This window comes from Phascolarctos cinereus, unplaced genomic scaffold, assembly GCF_003287225.1.
Source record: "Phascolarctos cinereus isolate Bilbo 61053 unplaced genomic scaffold, phaCin_HiC Scaffold_1;HRSCAF=81, whole genome shotgun sequence".
Taxonomy (NCBI): Eukaryota; Metazoa; Chordata; class Mammalia; order Diprotodontia; family Phascolarctidae; genus Phascolarctos; species Phascolarctos cinereus.
Genome location: NW_027555514.1, coordinates 35296390 through 35318839, shown reverse-complemented (window position 1 = coordinate 35318839; position 22450 = coordinate 35296390). Strand labels below are relative to the sequence as shown.

The window sequence follows — 22450 nt, the reverse complement described above, 5'->3', positions numbered from 1 at the left end:
TGGCATGCTCTTTCTCTTTACCTCTCTGCCTCTTAACTATCTCTAGCTTTCTTCATGACTCAGCTCCAAAGTCATTATTAATGAGAAGTCTACAAGAAATCTTTCCTGGTCCACCCCAGCTGCTAGTGCTTTCCCTTTCACCTGTTTTGTAGGTATTTTACATGTAGATGTTTTCTCCCTCATAAGAATGGCACAGTGATTGGCACACAGTAGATGCTTAATAAATACTTGTTAGTTGATTAGTAATGGATGAAAAAGCATTTGTTAAGTACTTGCTATGTGCCAGGGTGTTTGCTAAGAGCTGGGTATGCAAATACCTAACCTGCTCCCAAAGGAGCAGGGAAACATTACATTCTGATAGAGGAGGCAACCAAGGATTGTTCCAAGAACAACAGGGCAGCCAAATGACATTCCCTTTCCACTTACAATGGTGGTGTTCATTTGATTGCAGTTCCCAAAGCAAGAGGTGAAAAGCTCAGAGAGAGATGGGATAAGGCACAGGTGGGACTTGGGGGTGGGGGCTGGGCACCTGGCATCAGAGCTGCAGATGACTGGGGTTAAGAAGTATAACCCAGGCCAGTACTGGAGCCCAGTGGCTTACCTCCCTGAACTCTCTACAGGGTAAAGTGGTTTTGTGTGTATATATATATGTGTGTGTGTGTGTGTGTGTGTGTGTGTGTGTGCACATGTACAGCCTTTGATATCCTTTAAAGATGTTTCCAGTATGTTCTTTACTATTTATATTTCCTTAGGTTCAATCTTTTGAGTTGTTTCAGTGAAAGACTCGATTTATTGCCCTCTAATATCATGACATATGAAAGAAGATGATGTGAATTAATCCAATCTTTTGGGACAAAATGGTAAATATATAACATAATTAACATAATCTCTCAAATCAAAGTGCCAATAATCTACATGCCAGTGTAACTCTCAGCATAACAAAAAAATGGGAAAGTAACCTTTAGGATTCTGTATACTTCCCGAGTTTTGTGAAATAAGTATTTGCCTTTATACATGGGCCTAGAAAAAATTAAGGTGAGGCAAATAGAAATTAGACAGTACCCCTTACTTTCATGGATGAGGGAGAGAAATTTTCCCTCTTTTCTACTGCTTCCATATTGTTTTCAATGAAATTCTATAGAAGAGAATTCAGTGAATTTGAAGAATGTATAAACCCAGTGGTATAAATGATGGCTAAGAGGAAAATGCAAAGGGATGAGAAGTATAGACAGGACCAATGTAATTCTGGTAGGCCTAATTATTCTGAAGAATATAATGACACCCTCATTTAATTTGTGCCAACTACATGCTTAAAACCTTTACCCCACCAATGTGGAAATACATTAGAAAGGTCCTGTGACTGTCTTATAGTAATAAAAACAATTTACATTCACTTCCCCAATGCTGCGAGGAAGATTGTAGAAGTATTATCATTCCCATTTTACTAATGGGGAAACCGAGGAGCAGAGAAGTAAAGACTGGCCCACAGCCACACAGCTGGTGCAGCCCAGGGCCAGGAATCAAAAGAAGCAGCAAAGTTCTCCTGAATCCTGATCTGGTATTCTTTCTGCTGCACCACAAGGGCTTAATGTTATTTTTGTACTTACTAACGAAAACTCATAGGTCAAATCCAACTTCCTCATTTTACAAATAAGGAAACTGAGATCCAAAGATTTCCCCTCCAAGCTCAGAGTTGTGGTCAGTCAATAAGTCACAAAGAATTAATTAAGCACCTACTATTTACCAGGCACTGGGCTAAGTACTGGAGATAGATACAAAGAAAGGCCAAAACACTTGCAACCCCTTATCCCCAATGCCAAAAGAAAACAGCACACTGTCTCTCTCTCTCTCTCTCTCTCTCTCTCTCTCTCTCTCTCTCTCTCTCTCTCTCTCTCTCTCTCACTCACTCACTCACACTCTCCCTGCTCTCAAGGTGCTCACTGTCTAATGGAGGAGAGAATAGATAAATACTTAAGGACTAACAAAGGGAAGGTGATAATTAAGGGTGACTGGAAAAACTTCTTTTGGAAGGTAGGCTGTTAATTGGGACTTGAAGGAAGCCTTGGAATTTAAGTGATAGAAGATGAGGAGGGAGAGAATTCGAAGCCTGAGAGATAGATATGAAAAGCCAGTAGGCTCCTAGCTTCTTGAACTTTGAAGCCAATCCTTTTTCCACCAGACTCCACTGCCTTTTCTCATATAGTTGCTGAATGGGAATTCTAGAAAAAGTGTTTCTTCAACCATGTGTGCCCTGAAAATACGCTAATTCCTCTCTGACTCTCCATTTTGCAATAATGATGACAAAACTGTGAACACATACATAAGAGGAGAACCAAATCTACTAGCTGTTTTTTTTAAACTAAGTGGGGTGAAGGTGGGGGGATAATTCAAGCAACATCTAAAAGAAAGTAATGTCCTTGAGAACAGAGATTTTTTAAAAAATTTGTATTACCAGGAGCTATCACAATGCTATGGACAGAGGAATAATAATAATAATAATAATGAATATCTGTTCAATTGAATTGAATTTCCCCTAAATATCAAACATTTATTCCTTGTGCATATTTATATTTTCAAGAATTTAAACCCATCTCCATTTCTTAAGAACTAAAACCTACAAAAATCAAAATTTTTAATAAAAAGATTTTCTTCTTTGACTTTTTTGTCTGAGGCTCCAAAACTGATCAAAGCAGATTATAAATGATAAAGTGACCCTCTAGTCTGCAAAATGGGACCATTTTTCTAGGAGCACGAGACATAGAATGACCCCTTATTAGGTAACTAAGAATGCACTATAAAAATGAAACTGCAATAAAAGTGTTGGTAATGGATTAATCATCTGGTTTATATCTTGATCCCCTCAGCAGATAGTAAATTAGCTTAATATTTCTTTGGGAACCACTACTGTATGAAAATAGTTTATAAAATATCTAACAGTGAAAGGATTGGGGAAGGAGGTTAGGTAAGATGACAGGAAAGAATCAGATGGTTCTAAAAGAAGCCAACTATGCACATCTCCAAGTAGCCCTTGATCAACTCTCTTCACTGTCCAGAGTGAAGCCCAGCTCCCTCCCAACAGCCCTGTGCATTATGATACCATACAACCTCACACGTCTGTAGCGCCCTTCATGAAAGCATCCCAGGGTGCTTTACAATCATTATGTGCCAAAATTAAAACTGAAGTACATACAATTCCTAATAGAATCATTTTAAAAATGCTAAACAGAACAAATAACTTTTAAGTCTAGATTTAAAAGTCCCAGCAGTCATAGCGTTCCTTACTTCAATTGGCAATGAGCTCCAAAGCCAGGGAACAAATCAACTAAGGGCTCTCTCATGTTATGCTAAAGGCCTTCTTATGTTGTTTACATACTACAATAAACCAGTTTCCAGTGGAAGAAAAAGAAAATGTTGTGTGTGCCTTTATATATGTGTGTGTGTATATATACATATGTATGTAGAGATATATATGTATGTGTTTATATGAGCTCCCCCCCCACACACACTTTGGTAGTGGAGGGAAGAGTTGTTTCTGGTTTTTTGCAAACCAAGAATTAAATAAAGCAGGGTAGCCATTAGCCACCTCAAATACACTTCGGTGAGCACACACCCAGATAAAGTTGAACCTGAAACGTAAGAGACGTATGGAGAGGCAGGTTCCAAAAACCTATCAAAAACAACGAAGTTTTGTTTCAGCATTATATTTAGTGTTAAAGACAGTTTAAATGACATTAAAAGTGTTTTAATCTCATCTTAATAGGTTTCTTCTCAGGTCATAGCTAGTCCTAAGCCCCAGTTGCACTATTCCATCCATTTAGGAAAACAGCTTTTATCATGTGGTAATTTTCCTTGCATTACTGATTTTAAGGTCAAGGAAATCTGCTGTGATCTAAACTAAAGCATGGGTAAAAAAGTATGGGTAAAAAAAAATCTATTAGATGTATTAACCAGAATAATATTCAATACTGAGAACATTTTCAAATAAGAGAAGAAATCAACAACTCTGTCCTACAAACACAAGAAAAGGGTTTTAAGAACATTTTTTAAAAGTTAGATGCTTTTTTTTAAGCCTGATCTATTTAAGAGGCAACAAAGGCCTCATACCTAAGACTAAGCTATATCTTAACTGCAGTAAAACCTTTAAGCAAAAGGAATGTTCTATTGGAAAGCTGGCTGGGCTCAGGAAGAGCAGAGTTCAAGTCCAGACTCTGTCATATACTTTCTGGGCTCATTATTTAACATGTTTCTGCAACTCAATGCATGCAGTAAAGGTACTGATCTGAAATAAATGGAAGAGAGAATTTCCTCTCTGGGAGTCCTCAACACCAATGAAATCAGACATCCAGCCCCAAAACAAATTAACAGCAAAGAGTCCCTCCCCAAAAAACCAACCAAAATATCTAAACCAAAAACCCTTCATATCTCTATCAGGTAGGACTGGACAGGAATATCATTTAACAGTATATGCAATGTCTAAAGCTGAGGCTTCAAACTGCACATCCTGTACATACATAGAGTTAATTCCTTGTACTTTCAAAGGATGTGCCTATAATCTGACATCTCACTAACTTAACTAATGCACTAGGGCCCTACCAGTTCTCAAATTAAGTTAGAACACAAGACCCTTGTAAATTGATGTTACAATTGGGCTGGGGTTGGTTAAGTCAGGTTGTATTCTAATTATAAATATCTAGCAACACCCCAGAGGAAAAGCCCCTGAAATATTAAATCCACTTTCAGGTTCCATCCATGAAGCCTGTTCTTCGTCCTATTTATGGGGATGATAACAAGGTCCAATTGCTATCAAGCATTTTAATGCTTGATAAAATTGATACGCATCATCTCTTGATTCACATGGTCATTGGGTGGAAATTTTGTTAATGCTATGACATGGTTTATGAAAGGCTTGAAATTAAAACCCATACAAAAACTTACATCGAACCTCTGCTTAGAATTTGAAAAGTACTTTGCAGGAGTATTCACAATTTCATACTTGGAGGAGATAGGTAAAAGACGTCAAATGGAAAACTTGTCTTAGTGGAATTGCCAAATATCTCCTTACCCATTAGATTTGGCCATGTCAATGGCAAGATTTCTGTTCTGAAATAAAGAAACCAGCCTTTTTTGTGGGACAAAAGTTTAATTCCATGTGTAAGAGGTTTTTTTTTTTTAAGCAAAATGACTTACTTCTGACTTGTAAGGGGGTCCTAACAGTACATGGCATTAGCAGGCTACAGTATGACCTGGGATCCTGGGTACTACTTATCTCATGAAGCTGCTGTGAAACAATCCCTTTTAAAGCCACTATATAAAGGTGATTAGCTCTTATTTTATTTTTGTAGCTTTTGAGGGGTAAGAATAAAGCTGATTGTCATGGTGAACCATAACCAAACCTCTGGGATTTTATAAATTAAAATTTCTTTTTCCCTCAGAAGCCAATCTCGCTGACCCAGAATACCAGATTAGCAACAGGATGGCAATGAGTTAATATTACTTTGAAAGAAGTCAGAATGAGTCTCTTCCTCAAAAAATAAAAAAATTAAAAAAAGAAAAGAAATTTAAAGCAACTAGCCAAATAAATGCCTTGTTAGAAAAAAAAATCCTATAGGAAGATTCAAAGCAATCAATGATAAAAACCATTTTTTGAGTACAGCAGAGAGAGTAACATAAATCTAAAAAGTTATTACAAAACACAACAAATTCAATTTCTTTTAAATGAATTTTTTGTAAGTTAAAGGGATTCCTGTCTCAGGGATGTTTGTTTCCTGTGCATTAAGGGTTAAGAAGAGTAATTATTACCAGTAGAGAGGTAACATTCAGTATAATTGGCAGGCGTTCAGATATACGTGGAGTCTGCTACTTACAAATGTGTTATGTCCTTATGATAGTAAATGGGCCTTTTGTTTGTATGGGAAAATGCATTCTGAGCTCCAGTGTGATTAATGGTGATAAGGTTCCTAGGTCATCAAACAAAAAATATATTTAACCCACAATCTAGCTAGATTATAGGACTAATAATATTAGTGTGATTTCTGGATATTGAGTTCAGGTAAATAAGGGACAGAAGGAAGAACATTTAGGTACTTTGGGAAAATGATATTTTAGGATCTGGCCCAGCACACTGGTAGCTCTTCTCATCTGTCTCCTGTGTTTTTTTTTTTAAAGGAAGGACAGGCTTCTCTTCCTCTGCTTCTGAACCCCAAATTTCTCTCAAGTCTACAAGGTTTATTTTTCTTTTGTTTTGACAATGTTTTTCAAGGTATCTAGGGCTTCCATAGTGGTAGAAGTAGAATACTAGAAAGAAGGAGGCATTTGTAGATATAGGCCATAACTATATGGTGGTATTTCTATGCATGAAATGGTATTATTTAGGTTTTTCTTATAAGCTTTAAGGAGCATATGTTAGCTTACTACTAAATTAAATATGAAAGGATTTATAGATTTGTTGAAAATTGCCATTTTGGATGATAATCTTATTATATTAAAGCAAAACTTGGTCCCTCCACTATTTTTGTTACATAATCAAGAATCACTTTCCTATATGTGTTTTTAAATTCCTGTAAAAATATGCAACATTTGCATTTTAGAGAAGAAAGTAAATATTTTTAATTAAAGGAAAATTCAGAAAGTAATTTCTTCTAATTTATATTCAATTAAACATGAAAACTTAAAGTATAATGAATTTTTGATCCATTAGATAGCAAGAAACACTACTGACAAACTAGTTTGGGAGAATTTCTCCCCCAACACAGAGATGGCATGGATCTACTCAAGTGCCCAAAAGCAGTCATGCCACCGATCATTTATCTACATTATCTCTGTGGTTAACAACTTACCTAGCACAGTTATATCTGCACTAAAATTTTTTCAAATCAAATATCTAGGAGGAAAACATTATGAAATACTGTGATTTTTGCTTGTCTCTGCTTGACTGCAATTTTGTAGCTTTACTGACCAATTTGGTTTAGTTTGTAAGGGAACAATATTATTGACTGATAAAGAGAATACAAGGAATGTTCTATTATCAGATATAAACAGGAGCATTTTAATGCACTACTGTTATATATATATACGTATATTATACAGATTAACCATGTTTAGATGGATGTTACTATTTCCAGAATACTTATTGTAGGGCAGTCTTGTATAATGTGTAACCATGAAGTATTGAAATTTAAACTTTCTAAAATTTTAAATGAAAATATCACCAAAACTTAATGTTTCCATTTCACAGCAAAGGAACACTGGGATTTTTCTTTAAGAAGAGGTTTGTAACAAAATTGATATTTTCAAAACTCTTATGATAGCTAAAAATAGCTAGCATTTATATGGCACTTACTGTGTGCCAGATACAATGCTAAGTGCTTTACAATTTTTACCTCATTGGATCCTCACAACAACCCTAGAAAGTAGGTGCTATTAGTATCCCCATTTTACAGATGAGGGAAACTGAGGCAGATAGAGATTAAGTGACTTGCCCAGAGTCACATAGTTAGTGAATATCTACAGACAGATTTGAAGTCTGGTCTTCTTGACTCTAGGCTCTGGCTCTACCCACTGCATTACCATTAATTAATAATATATTCAATTCACATGTATGAACTGCTTTAAGTTTACAAATCACTTACATAACCAACTGGGCGGGGGGGGGGGAGAGTAGAATGCACAAAAAAATGATCGTTTCTATTTTAAAAACAAGAAAAGCCAGAGACCCCTAAAGTGACTTGGTCAAGGTAACCCATTTAGTAATGCCAGAGTTGGGCTCAGACTTCAATCTTTTGACCTCAAGACCTGTGCTCTTCATGTTATATTGCCCAGCATCTCATGCCCTCTTTTACAAAATCAAACTATTATACTCTTCCTCTGTCATGCTAGCTAGCTAAGACACAATTCTAAGCTTAAGTATCCACAGCAATTTTGTGCTTACACAACTGCAAATCCCATGTATGACAACTCTTTGTTATAGCTTAGCTTTTCAAAAATCAAAATCGAAATACACGGTCCTTGATAAATCATTTGATTTTGGCAGATTTGCCATGGGAAGTATAGAATGTATTTTAGCATTATCTGTGAGAAGGCTATTAAGCCAAATAACATGGCTAAACTTAAATTTTTTATGAACAATGTAAATATTTTTATATAAAAGTTAACATGCATGAATTACTTTGGAGGACCTGTGATTTCATTGGTATGGCTGTCTCCTCCCCAAATGCATGTAGCAACTAACTAACAAACTCACTCACTCTCTCTCTCTCTCTCTCTCTCTCTCTCTCTCTCTCTCTCTCTCTCTCCCTCCCTCCCCACCCCTCCCCTTCTCTCTCATGCTTTATCTACATGCTCTATAGCAGATAAAATAATGATGGTTATAATGAGAGCAAGTATTCATATGACACCTTAAGGTTCTCAAAGAACTTTATATTATCTCTTTTGATCCTTGCCACAACCCGATGAGGTAGGCTCTATTGTGATCCTCATTTTACATTTGAAGAAACTGAAGCAGACAGGATAAATGACTTGCCCAGGGTCACACAGCTAATGAGTAACCAAGATAGGAATTTCAACTCAAGTCTTCCAGACTACAAGTCGAGCACTCTATATCCACTGTTAGGGTAATTCAATAAAGGCATATATATTATAATGGCTTTTTAAATGTATAGCTAGGATTTGGAACCCAACGAAGGAACAGAATGAACTAAATTTAAGATTACCTATAGAGTAATTGGGCATTTGTTCAGGAGCTGTTAGAATATCTTACCAATTTTAGAATTTAAAGAGGTGGTAATGGGGGTAAAGGAGTGGCAGCCAACTTCTACTCTGTGCAAAATCTGCCCAGTGCCCTTTAGGCTCATGGGAACGTTCCTGGTTGGCTCTCTGTAGGTAATCTGACATGGGTTGGATTCTGGCTTCTTAAAGCAACATAATAAAGCTTCATTGTATTTTTGAATTCAGACAATGCTAGAATCTTCTCTTTAGTCATATGAATGTAAGGAAAAAATGTAGGGGTTTTTTTTTGAAGATGTGGGCGAGGGGAATCATAATAGCTTTTGTCACTTATTTGAGGGGCTATCAAGGGAGTGGGATTTGACTTCTCCAGGCTGGCCCCAGAGGGCAGAACAAGGAACAATGAGAATCCCTGTGACTGTAGGCAAGTCAGGGAAATCCTCTGGACCTCAGCCTGCTCACTTACTTCTTTCCAGGTCTTTGTTTACGATCCTCATATCCCACGTCAGGAAGGTTTCTTTCCCCTCCCCTGGGGGTCAAGCAAATGCTTGATGATCCCTTATTGAGAATTATAGAAGGGATTTTAGCACAGGTATAGGTTGGACTAAATCCCCTCTGAAGCTCTTTCCAACTCTGAGATTCTGTGATTCATCCAATGTCATTTGACATCTCAAAATCTGATGGTTTTTGATGTTAGGTCCTTATCAATATGCTTTGGCTGCAAATAAATTCAAATCACACATAGGACCTAGACGAAGAAACGGATTTTCACTATCACACCCTTTTCAACAAATTCCAACCATAAGAGGAAAAATAGGTCAGGGCAAAAAGTTCTGAAGGCTTGGAATTCCTTTTCCTTGATCAAAAGATACAGAGAAGATGAAAGGGAAAGAATGGAGAAATAAGTTGGTAGGAAGAGCCCCCAATTAAAATGTTCTGGATTGCTGTTTTTCACAAGGAGTAAAATAGCCACAGAACAAGGGGGGGAACAAGAAAAATGGGATGTCAGAAAAATGAACAACTGAAAAAGATCAGAATGTAGAGTTTTAACCACCTAGGGAAAAAAGTAATCGTCCCTCCAAATTTGGAGGACATCCATACACACTGTGTCCCCACATCTCAAATGGCATATTTGAAAAGCCAACCCAATTTAATTCTGACCTGACTTTGAATTGCTGCCACTGATGATCTGTGTGTAATTTTCTCAAAAGACAAAAGCAAATATGTAGTCCAAAGTTCTCAATGAAATGTAAATGAATGCCCTGGTTTCAAAGCTGAAGGCCTCCAGAATGCCATGGTCACCAAATACAATGGCTATATGAGACCGTCAAAGTCATTCCCACAGTAATACACCAGAACACAAGAACTCAGGACAGTTTCACTTCTTTTCTTTTTTTTTTTTAACTGTTCTAATACTTGACTGCACTTCATCCATGTCTCAATTTAGCATTTAACATCACCCTTGTAATTACAAAATCCTAGCTCAGCATGTTGTAGGTAGAATAATTTGGTTGGCCTTTGAGACCACTGAAGAGCTAGTTCAACATTCCCCATGCCAACATATGCAAGCCATTTCAATGCATTTCTCCAGAACACTGCACAGGTAAGAGATTACAACCATTACCTGGCTAAAAGACTTAGGAATTCTAGAAGTTTCTTTTAGCTTTTACATGAGCCTCAGATTTGAACCTAAAAAAAACCCTTTCAGATCATTTTTAACTTTCAAATTTCAGTAGTCAAGTTCAAGGCACCCCCCCATGGAATTGTACACAAAACTGAGTTTCCTATGTAAATGTTCCCAGTTTGCCAGCAACCTGACTGGTTCTGCTCAATGTTCATAAAATAACTATCTTTCTCCTCGAAAATTGAGGGGGGGAGAAGAGAAGGAGAATTTTGATGAAATTGTAACTGAAAACTAAGAAATATGGCAAAGAAATAAATCAACATTTCAATTACGTGATTTATAAAATGCAGCATGCATGTATTTAACAGGCAGCTACTGCAACACATTAAGATAATATACTAAGAGTCAAAAATTTGAGCATTCATTTGCAATTCATTCAGTCATATTCTCTTTGTGCTGGCAAAGCTGATGGGACCAGGGCTGAACAAACACAAAATCACACAAGGTTACTTCATAGGCACCTATCAGACAATTAGACAGGTAGAACCTAGGGAATTATTATTAATTTCCAATTCTATAAATGATTATTCCAGATTCACAGAACTGCATGCCAATTCAATCTATAAAGACTTCAAAAATCTTTACAAAACTTGCTTTAAAAATCTTAATAATGGTAAAATATTAAATTCTAGAAGAATACAGTAAGTACACCAAGACGTCACTATAGTGTGATCTAGTGCATCAAAAAAAGGAAGTCAGAATAATTTTCTATCTGTCCTAGAAGCTACTGAAATGTTTATGCACCTAAAGGACCTTGCTGCTTACTATATAGTCCTATAGCATGGACATAAGGACTCCCATTATAGCAAGGTATGAATGTACTCTGAAAAAAAGAAAGTAAACTTCATCTTCAAAAGCAATTCACTCTCTTTTTATCCATCAGAAATACTAAACTGCAACAGAATTTCTACTGAGAGTTTCAATTACTTCTAGCAAAATTCATGTTTAAAAATTAAAATAAAACAACAAATCTGCGTCCCCCCCTTTAAGTTCCTGACCACTGGACATTACATCACAGAGAAAAATAAGGTTATATACTTCAAGGTAACTTAAATCAATGCCAAAGAAATGAGAAAAAAAATTTAAGTCTGAAGGAATGTAAGTATTCAATCCTTAGTCGTAAGTAGGTAATAGAAAAGTTCCATTTCTATTAGATTTTTTTTCTTCCAGTTCTAATAGTAAATGGCATTTCTTTTCATTGTAGATTAGAACCTGGTGTTTATTTGACTTGTTAGCATTCCTAGATGATCTTATTTTGTAAGCTACATTTAAAACTAGCAAAAGTTACTTAAACAATCATCTAAATTTAGTGACCCTTTGACAAGAGTGAGAACCTCTTTACTCCTTCTATGAAAAAAAAAAAGCCCCGACTGAAATGCTTGAAAATTGAAAAAGCAAGCTCATTGGAATGGTCTTCTCCTGAATGGATTTTTTTTTTTACCATTTTCCTTTAAATTTTCCCAAGGGAAAATACCATACAAGTTATACACAAAATGAATCAAGTAGATTTAAAAAGAGTGCCAAGTGGTCAAACCCATTTTCATTTCTGGCCAATTTGATCTTCTGATACCAGTTGCTTTAAAATGTAGCAATATCCCTTCTCCAATGGGGGCTGCCTCTATATAGTGTTTCATTATTGATCACATGCTAGGCTAAGTACCTGGGAAAGGGGACACTCCTTGGCCAATGAACTCTGGTTCATATCCTTCAGTAAGTCCTTCAGAGCATTTCTTACGGTTGTGTGAGACCATTGTTCTGGAGGCAAGTCTTCTAGTTTAGGGCAACTATTTGAGACATAGATTAGAAAGGGGATTATTACAAGATTGCATCCTGCTGCAGAACATTCCTTTAAGACAGACAGATTTCATTTTGCGCATCAAGCAGATGCATCTGGAGATTGCTCTCGGTCTCCTGATTGTTCCGATTAGTTAATTACTTTATACAACACATCTGCTGTATTGATGCATGAATTATACATCAGCTGCATGTGGTGACTATTTTTTCATGTTACTTCTACCTTTCTGCTCTGATGCGCTTGGTAAGACAATTTAAGGTGTAATGCTTTCTCATGACCGATCAAGAAAAGCACTAATATATTAACTATTTTCCGTTCATCGATGTTCACATGACTTAAAATATAATAAGAATATAGTCATAGTGAGGAAGTCATTCTATCACAAAATGTACACAGATGGCACTGTTCATGATATGCAAAAATATTTTTCTCTTAAGTAAACTTTATGTAAAATGCCTTCTTGTAATGCATCATTTAATTGACTAAATGCAGCAGAGTTGCAATATGATACCTACAGAAACCAATCAATTAAAAGCTAGAAGAAGAAGGAGGGGAAAAGTTCTCTTTAATAGGATAAGTTGGAGAACAGCAGGACAAGATTAATTTGGACTTACGCTTTCTAAAAAACCATGCCAGATTTCACTCTGAATCTGAGTAGCCATAAAGGACTAGGGAGGCAGGGTTCTCTTTCTCACCTCCTGCCTGCCATCTTGGGACTCACCTGTGTAACTGGATTTTCAATGTGACCACATGATACACATCCTGCAGCATATCTGCGACAGTCGCATCAGGGGCATCTGTCACGTAGGACAGTGGAACTGGATTCCACTTTCCAACTTGGATTAGCCCTATACCAGACAGAGAAGAGATTGTAGACTCATTAACCCTCTAGTCAAAAAATTATACTGGGACTTTTCCCTATTTCCACTCACTGTCCCACCCCCCTTTCCCAATAATACTACGATTCCTACCTGGATCATTTTAATCCAAAGAGTAGTATGCTAACGAAGATATTTACACTTAGGTTTCCAGATCATGAAAGAAATAGTACCAGATTTTTTTTTAACTCTCTGGAAATAAAAGTCTCTCAATCAAATTTATAAATAAAGTCATATTTTCCCCAAATTACAGAAAGTTCTAATCCAACAGAACTGAACCAGTTCTGAATGGCTTTACAATTTATATAAGAATCCCTACTGCAATGGGAACCAGCACTGAAAAATACTTTACAGCCCATAAAACCATCAGAAACAGAATAAAAGAAACAGAACTAGATATTCAGTCATAAATGCAAATTGACTCTCAACAGTCCATCTGCTCAAATATGCTCGACACTTCCTTGTGGATCCTCAGTGGAGCAGATTATTAAGGTCAATAAGCATACTAATGATTCAGTTGAAGCAATTTAAAAAAAATCTACCTCAACATTCCACATGAGCAAAATGTGTGTTAACTAAACCAAAATGAATTAAGCCAATTTTTTAAAGTCACAGACTAACAAAAATATAACCCCACCTCAAATGTATGTCTAAGAAGAAAAACATACAATGTTTCTTCCATAAAGTACACATAAAACATGGGACTTTTTTTTTCTCCAATTGCATAGATGTATTATTTACCTTTGGCTTGGGCAGCAGAGCTGTGAGAATATCCAAGAGACAGCAATGCCATTTCTATCAGTTGGTTGAAAAGCATGTCCTTTCTTACCAACACAAACTCTGCATGTTCCTCCTTGCAATCATATTCAATGGAATTTTCATAATGCTCCACCACACAGAAAACAGGTAGCATTGTTCCTATCAAAAAGGCCAAAAAGACAAAAACAAACACAAACCAACAATTTTCACCAACTCATTCTCTGTTGTGGGGGGAGGGGTGGAGGAAGATGGGGTATAAGGGAGTTATGAGAGTAAGTCCTTGAGGCAGTGAGTCAGAAATGGGGGCTACACTGGCAAGGTATAGAGCACTGAAGCAAACGTGCATTCATTCACACATTCTCTCTCTCTCTCTCTCTCTCTCTCTCTCTCTCTCTCTCACACACACACACACACACACACTTGCATCATTATCCAAAAATAAGCAAATAGAAACCAAAGTATTTCCTATGAAATTTGTTCCAGTCTATTTATAGAACTATATTTTCTAAACAGAAAGAATGTTCAATTACCTGTCTAGCAAAAGAATAATGTTGACTGGAGAGGAATAAGTTGGCTGCCTCTGTCCTGTCTGATTTGTTGTGACTGGTGTGCAGACTGAGAACCCCAAACACATACTGCAGATGTCTTGTGAGTAAGACATTTTAGTCCCATCTAGATAATTTTGTTAATATTAAATGATCTCATTTGGGTCAACATCATTAAACTGAACCTCCTTTAGGTAATGTATCTGTCCTAATCTGACTATATTATTAAAGAAGAAGAAAATCTTATCTAAATTACTCAAGATATTGTCTCTTTTGAATATATCCTGAATGCTAAGGTACATTTGTATATCTGAGAAACATAACTTTTAATTTTATATTATCTGTTAAAAATATATGTGGGTAACATGAGAATTTTTTGATAAATATTCTTTTTTGGTCCAAAGAGAAAAAAAAAGGAAGAAAAATGAACCTTTTTATGACTTGTGTTAAGATCTAGGTATTTAGGTAAGATTTGTGATTTTTTTCTTCTCCACATTTATAGTTAGTTCAGCATTATTAATGAACTGTGGCCAAGAAAATAGCAAATTCAGGTTATTTATTATTGGAACAGCAACTATTAAAAAAAAGAAACATTTTTGTACTTAGTACACTGGCTGAGCACCTTATCGTTAAAATTTTACTGGTTAAAAGAAAAGGGTTAAAAAGCAGATGCACAAGAACTGTCTTGTGGCAAGCTGCCAGAAGGGTAGCATCTTTAGCATAAATGATGACAAGGGTTACTTTAACAGGGCACCCAGGATCTCCAATTAGTCCAACAATGTTAATGCTTCCATAAGTAGTGCCTTCTGCACTTACAGAAGCCTCCTAACTTGCAAAGGTGTCAAATATGTACTGTAGCTAGAATTATGATTTCTTATTGCCAGTAGAGATGGCCTTTATAATTCTCGACTTATGTTTCTGCATAACAAAAAGTGACCAAAAAAGGCCATTTTCAACATGTAGATTTTTCATTGAAGCTTCAGTGACCTGTCATAAGAGATTTGTAGCTCTGAGAAACTAGCCCCTTTAGGTTTGCTTAGGAAAGCTCACAAACTCACTTTGGTGAGTTAGTGCCCAACAGGCTCAGCATGAAGAGCCAGCTGAAAAGCTTGCCAGTGTTCACGTAGTTCATTCAGCTGTTTTATATGAGTGGGAGATTGGTCAGGAAGAAAGAAGACTTGGGAAGACCACGGCAAAAGTGGCGATTTCTTTATTGGTTAAAATATTCTCTGGAGTATTTCACAAAAAAAACAAAACCACTGCTCTTCTTTCTAAGGTAGGGTTTCCTAAGTTTGGCTACAATGTTTACCTGCCACCTGCCAAAAAAAAAAAAAAGAACCAAACAAACCAGAAATCCTGCACAAAAGATAAAAATATCAATCTTTCTAGCATCTTTGTTGTTGAAAATAAACATTTTTATTAAGTAAGGGAAAACTGTATTTGTAAGTGCTTCTGAAAAAACCCAAAGCATTTGGGCAGGAAGTGAAAATACTTTGATTTCCCCTCCCCCCATGTCCCCCTGACTTCAAAGAGTTATGTTAATATAACAAAAGCACATGCATTGATTTTTCATTTCATGTAATGATACAAAAGTGTGCTACTCTAGGCTGCTTCTTGCAGCTGGGAAATGTTTATAGGCGATGTCGCTATTCAAATAGACTGCATGTCTTTAGACACAAATAGGAACATACTGACCAAATTTAGATGTATGCTGGAGATAGTAAAGGTAGATACTGATAGTGCAACACACAAGGATCATCTGACTGCAAATCAAGCCGCTAAATCTCTTAGTGAGCTGTCACTGCTGCTCTCCTGTTTACGTAAAAGGCAGCCAGCCCGCTGGCTGCCCGGGCTGATCACTCTTGGTAGGGCTTGGCTAATCCTCCAAGTGCAGCAACTTTATAACCTTCTAGTATTAAAGAGGAGCACATTGGTCAGTGTTCAATGCTAAAAATATATCATGACTTCAACCTGAAGGCAGGGCTAGAGCTTTTGCTGAAGGTTTACGAGTCTGTGTAAACAGCACGTCTGCCATAAGGAGCAGTGAAGTCTGTAGAATCCTTGTCTAAAACTGTCCTGGCATTAAAGTTTGCTGTGCAAATATCACATAATACCAGAGACAGCTGAAATCTCCTATTTAGGAATTTATGGAACTTATATGTTTGCAGGCGTCAGAAAGTCTTTTTTATAGAGCCCCAGTGCCTCACAGTACAATATTAATGCACTCTGTTGGAAAAGCTGTAATAAATTATATTTTTAATGCTCTTACCCTGGCTTTCTTAAGATGCATACATTCTTGGCAAACAATCAATAAATAGGGTAATCATGAGCAGAGGCCAAAGAATTTGCTGAAGTGCTGTTTTCCCATTTTTAATAGATAAAGATCTAACAATACGGACTGCTGTGTCTGTTCATTTCGGGATCAATATATTCTTTGTTTTCGCCAAACCAAGGAAAAAATAAATGATTGTATGATAAATGTTATGCATCAAACACAATGAAATTCCACTGCCTTCTAACTTTATCTACTTAATATTCTTGGTTGCTAAAAGGTTGCATTTTTATACTCTGCTTAGCAAATGCAAGAAAAATCTGAATTATAAACATATAGCAATTTACAGAGAAACAAGGACCATTATGAGACATGCTGAATTATATCCAGTACATTATGCCTTGCTTTACATGAATCATCTTGTTGAATATGGTCAAAGTTTTAAGACATTGTCATCAATTTAATTTAAATTATTTATATGAACACTCACACAATAGAATTCCCAAGAAGCTGGTCTAACATTGTACATCCTTAATGAAAATGCCCAATTGTAAAAAATTTGGGACTAGAAAATATAATCATCTGCTCCTTTATTTTAAATAATGAGTCTACTTTTAAAGATTAAAATGGAAAAATTGATGTTAGGATAATGCAAACCTCACACACTGTAGAAGTTATTTGTGAAACCACTTCAAAAAAGTTAATAGATACCTTTCCGACAATCAGCCTCATGAAAAAGCTCTGCTAATACTCAAATGATAGAAAGTTCTAGGATCCTTATTTCTACTCAATGCTACCTTGGGATGACATCCACCAGCATCACATGAGTTCCTAACATTTTGGAAGACTCAGACAGATATCTAAAGTCAAAAGACTCCATCCAGTAGAGGAAGATGCTCCACCCAAATATGAAGTTCACATTGCCCAAATGTGATTTACATCTGGGCCAAGCAATGCCAGTCTTTTCCCAAGTGAAACAGAAGCAAAGAAAAGGAAACACAAAGTATGGCTTTTCTCGATAAATAGTCTTGGAGAGTATTCCAAGTTTTCCATTATGTATCTTTAAGATATTTACCTTTTCTAATGTTTGTTTTCATCAGATGTCCAGAGTGTTTTAAAGGCACTCCTTGCATTTTAGCTCCTGTACTCCCAAGTCTTCCTCTTCCTAATGGGCTCCCATTCTGCTCCAAGCGGGCAATTTTGGCTGGTGGACCCTTCGGATCGCTTACATTGTTAGACATTTCTGAATGTTCTTTCCCCTGAGTTGTCTCGTTCAAATGATCCATACTCAGTCCCGCCTCTAAAAATCACCTGCCATGTTTAAAAAAAAAAAAGTTGTATACATGTGTAAGTACATATACATGTAAATATTTTGAAGATTTTTGTCTCTCTAATTTATGTTCTTTAAAATGAGCACTTGCCTGATCCCAATCTATGCAAATAATATTAGAAAAAATAAATTAATCAAAATTGCTCATTTTTTCCCTAAACTGCTCAAATGCATCTGGGTAAAGGTATCCTGTTTTCTATTTACAGAACTATGTTAAATACGTGGGTTTATCTATGGAACAAATGTTATCTGGAACAAACATAGCTACAAAATGACTAAAGTAGGGTATAAACAATGATTTTTATTTTCTTTATAGTAATTAAAAATTAAAAGTTCATTAATAAGTCAAATATTAAAACTTTAGTCAAGGGTACAATAGACATAGTATAAGATATATCTACACACACACAGACATACTCTCTCTTTCTCTCTCTCCCTCCCTCCCTCCCTCTCTCCCTCTCTCTCTCTCTCTCTCTCTCTCTCTCTCTCTCTCTCTCTCTCCTCTCTCTCTCTCTCTCTCTCTCTCTCTCTCCCTCCCTCCTGGCAAGTTCATCAAGACTTTCTATTTTCCTCCTTTACTTTCAGGTTAACATAAGAGAAGAGTTTGTCTCCTATTGAGGTCCTGAGATTCCTACTACGTATTAAAAATGCAATCAAGTCTATATCCAAGATGTGACCAAACCCATCTGTGTTCATGAAAATATATTCTAACAGAGAGAAGTAAAATATTTAAAATCAATGAATTCTAGGTGTTGGTACACTACAGTCTTTATGTTTAATTAAAATTTAGTAGCCTATTAATGATATAAAAGTACTAATAATTTATGAAACAGAACATTTTGAAAAATATTTTTCATGTATTCTCTCATCTTAAATGTATAGCTCAGCTTAAAAAAATTCAACAATACTGATAACACTATATTCCTAATCTTCAAATAAAAAAAATATTAATTTAAAATAATAGCTACCATGTGTAGAGTGCTTTAAGGTTTGCAAAGCATTTTGCATCAGTTATCAACTTTGTTGCCCAATAAGAACAATCTTAAAAATCAGTTTCAAGGAAACAAACAGATACTAGTTTATGGGAATTGTTAATAACAGTAGTTTATAGGAATTATGTTACATCTTTAGACTTGAAGTATCATCTCCTTTATGAGGAAGACAATTTGTGACCATTATGCCAATCACATATGCAAAATAGTCAAAACTATGGTCACCAAGAACAGGTGAAGAGAATTGTTTTATGAACTGCTATAGTAGCTACAATTACTGTGAATACAATTTAGAAAAAGTAAATCGAATTTTGATAATTGGGATGTTCTTCTAGCTACCTTGCAATTCAAAACATTCTTTGCAATTTTTTTATGACACCAAAGTTATATAGGTCCAGATCTGTCAAGAGATATCACTCATTACGATAGAATTTGCTGTAAACATTTTTTTTCCTGCTTCAAAATAGACTACATTGTCCTATATAGTCGAGGTGGGGGGGGGAGGAAAACGTTAATTTGGAGATTTACAAGCAACCTTAAGAATGTCAGTTGAATGACTGTAAAGTTTGTGAAATAATGGTTATTTATTCTTGTACTCTAGGGTGGCATGCTGAGAACCGAAGGTTTAGCATTGATTGTGGTCCCATCTGTTTTTGGTTATGAGTCTCATTAACAATAAATGTGCCTATTTTAACCACTTTTTACCAAGATTACTCTTTTCCATTAATATCAACTGCAGTGTAAAGCCAAAAAGAGAGCTATGATTATTAACTTCTAAAAGCATTCCTCACAATATTTTATGTACTGATACAAATTTGTTTTTCTGAAACTGTTTTACCTTGATAGAAATTAGGGATTCTTTTAAAAATATATAGTGTATAGAAATATATACATAAAAACATTTTTAAAGTCTTGAGATTTTGGGTAACTTACAAAAATACATACATCATAGCATCAAAGATAATGTTATGGAAACATGCAGGTGTCATAGATCTGAAGAACACAACAAGCACAGTAAATGAAAGTGATAGGTTGTAATTTAGTCAGCTTATTGACTACTATCAAAACACCATATAGGTCATTTTACTAACTCTTAGACTACCCACCCATAGTCATCCTTTAAATACTCAGTTATCTTGTAAAAAGCTTTACATTACAAAGCAAAATTACATGCACATAAAACACCTAATTTGCTCATTTAAACTCCATGCCCAAGGCTAAAGTTCACTGAAACCTCAGTTAGGAATAGTGCTGAGCAACCCCCAGCATGGCCTGCCCAATATGACAGCAGCAAAATGTGCCTGTTATCCTTAGAGATGTCAGAGAGTTTCTTTTGAGTTTCACAAAATCATTTCAGGGCAATTTCTTGCCCACACATTTAGAGAGGGGTCACTGTCTCACACATACACATATATACATCCCCCTCCACAAGTATAAAATAAACCACAAAACTGTTTCCTAAGGAAATTATGTACATAATTTCTGAATGAAATACAAAAGATCAGTCATAATTAATTTTCTTAAAATACTCATCTTTTAAGAATATATTATTTCTGCACTTCAAATTCGTTTTAAATTAGTTATCCCTTAGATCATCCCCTTAGCCTCCACATAACCCCATAATCACATTGGAGAGACTGTTCTCTTATCCATTCCATATGGCCGTCACAATCCAGGCCAAGCTTTCACTGTGACCTTTTAAAGAGACAAAGAAGCAAAGTACTATCTAGAAACAGAAACACTGCAGTTTTACTGAGTGAAATTAGCAAAACCAACCTGAAACTCACCACTTCAAAACTTGACAGCACATAAATAATAAAAACAAAGGAGATTTCCTTTGCAGCCCGAGATCTTGAAGAGGAAGAAGTTCAAGACTGATGTTTTTCTATATCCTCTTTTTTTTATTAAAAAAAAAAGCAGCAGACCTGAAGGCGACTTCCCCCTTAAATTGTATTATTTTGTCTCCCCCACCCCCTTCCCCCCCTAAGCGGGGGAAGGGCAGAAATAAACGTCAAGATGAGGAGAAGCCATGAGGGCAAAAATCAGAATTCAAAAATTGTTATTTTTTTCAAATGTCTCTTGGAGAACAGGTTTTTCGATGGGGGAGGAGGGAGACTGGGAAGTGAGTAGAGAGAAGATAAAATTGATCTGACAAGTGAAACGTTGAAAAAAATCGCAAAAACAAAGCAAAAAGCGCTATACGGTCCACAATGAGATTATGTTTGGGGGTGTGGGGTGTGTGGGGGGGTGATGGTCGCTGATTATCTTTTCTTTAAAAGCGAAAAAATCACTGCGGACAAGGTCTGAGGGGGAAAAAAGGGTTCTCTTCTAGCTCTCTATCTCATAGGCTCTCCGTCGTGAAAAAAGCAGAAAGTCTACTTCTGGCTGTCACTTGGAGTATTATTCTCCAATAACCCAGGAGAACCACAGGGAGGAAAGAAGGGGGGGGAGCAACCTTTCTCCCACCCGCAATCCCGCCCCCCCCGAAACAATTGACAGTAACATTAACAAGCCTAAACTTTCTCCCTGAACCTCCAAACCCAAGCCAAGAGCTCTATCGGGTAGTAGGAAGGGCGGAGGGTAAAGTGTAGCGAAAAAAATACGGGAAAAGGCACTAAAATACCACTTTTAATTTAGCCTTCGCTCTTCTTAAAAATAGCAGAGAGGCTCTGTCCTTTCCTATTTACCCGGGGCTGTTGTGTGTGCCTGAGAGAGAGTAAAGGGGGGGGGGAAGAGTGGAGAGAGAGAATAAGAGGCAGAGAGAGAGGAGAGAGAGGGAGAGAGGGAGGGGAGAGAGAGAGAGGGAGAGAGGGAGAGAGAGAGAGAGGGAGAGAGAGAGAGAGAGGAGAGAGAGAGAGAGAGAGAGAGAGAGAGAGAGAGAGAGAGAGAGAGAGAGAGAGAGAGAGAGAGAGAGAGGCAGGCACACACCACCACCTTCCACCTCCACAACGAATAACTCCTCTCCCCTAGCCAAAAAAAAAAAAAAGTGGACCAAATTTCACTCCTCTATGTCCGAGGGAAGCAACAATAGCTACAATGACGGTATTTTAAAAATCAAAGACCCCAACAAAACTGCTCAAGAGTTTCTCAAAATGAAGGGGAGGAGGGGGGTGTCCTTTTAAATCCTACAGGCTTTATTCTTGTTTCCCTGGCTGGATAATATGATTATTGTGATTAGGCCGTTTTGGTAGTTGTTGCTGGATGTTACAGAGATAGATGTGTGTGTGTGTGTGTGTGTGTGCGCGTGTGCGTGTGTGCCCGGACTGAGCCGTGTGTCTCCTCTCTCTCTCTTTCTCCCTCTCTCTCCCCCCCTCCTTCTCTCGTCTCTGTCCCCATTAAATTATTAGTTGACTCATCACTCCTCCTCCTGCTGCTGCTGCTGCCGCCGCCGCCGCCGCCGCGCTGTCCCCAGCTCCTGGGCTCCGCTCTCAGCCAGAGCTTTCGGCTGCTGCTGCTGCTGCCGCCTTCGTTGTC

At 36.8% G+C, this 22450-nt stretch overlaps 1 protein-coding gene across 1 annotated transcript in view; it reads right to left on the bottom strand.

The window, feature by feature from the left end:
- SATB1 (SATB homeobox 1) overlaps positions 1-21780 on the bottom strand; it is a 94770-nt gene extending 72990 nt beyond the window's left edge. Inside the window, 5 exon segments of the mRNA XM_078151422.1 lie at positions 12066-12189; positions 12922-13048; positions 13820-13996; positions 17730-17965; positions 20764-21780. Coding sequence (XP_078007548.1) covers positions 12066-12189; positions 12922-13048; positions 13820-13996; positions 17730-17940 — 639 coding nt within the window. The 5' untranslated portion in view covers positions 17941-17965; positions 20764-21780.
- Positions 21781-22450: the final 670 nt, after the last annotated feature.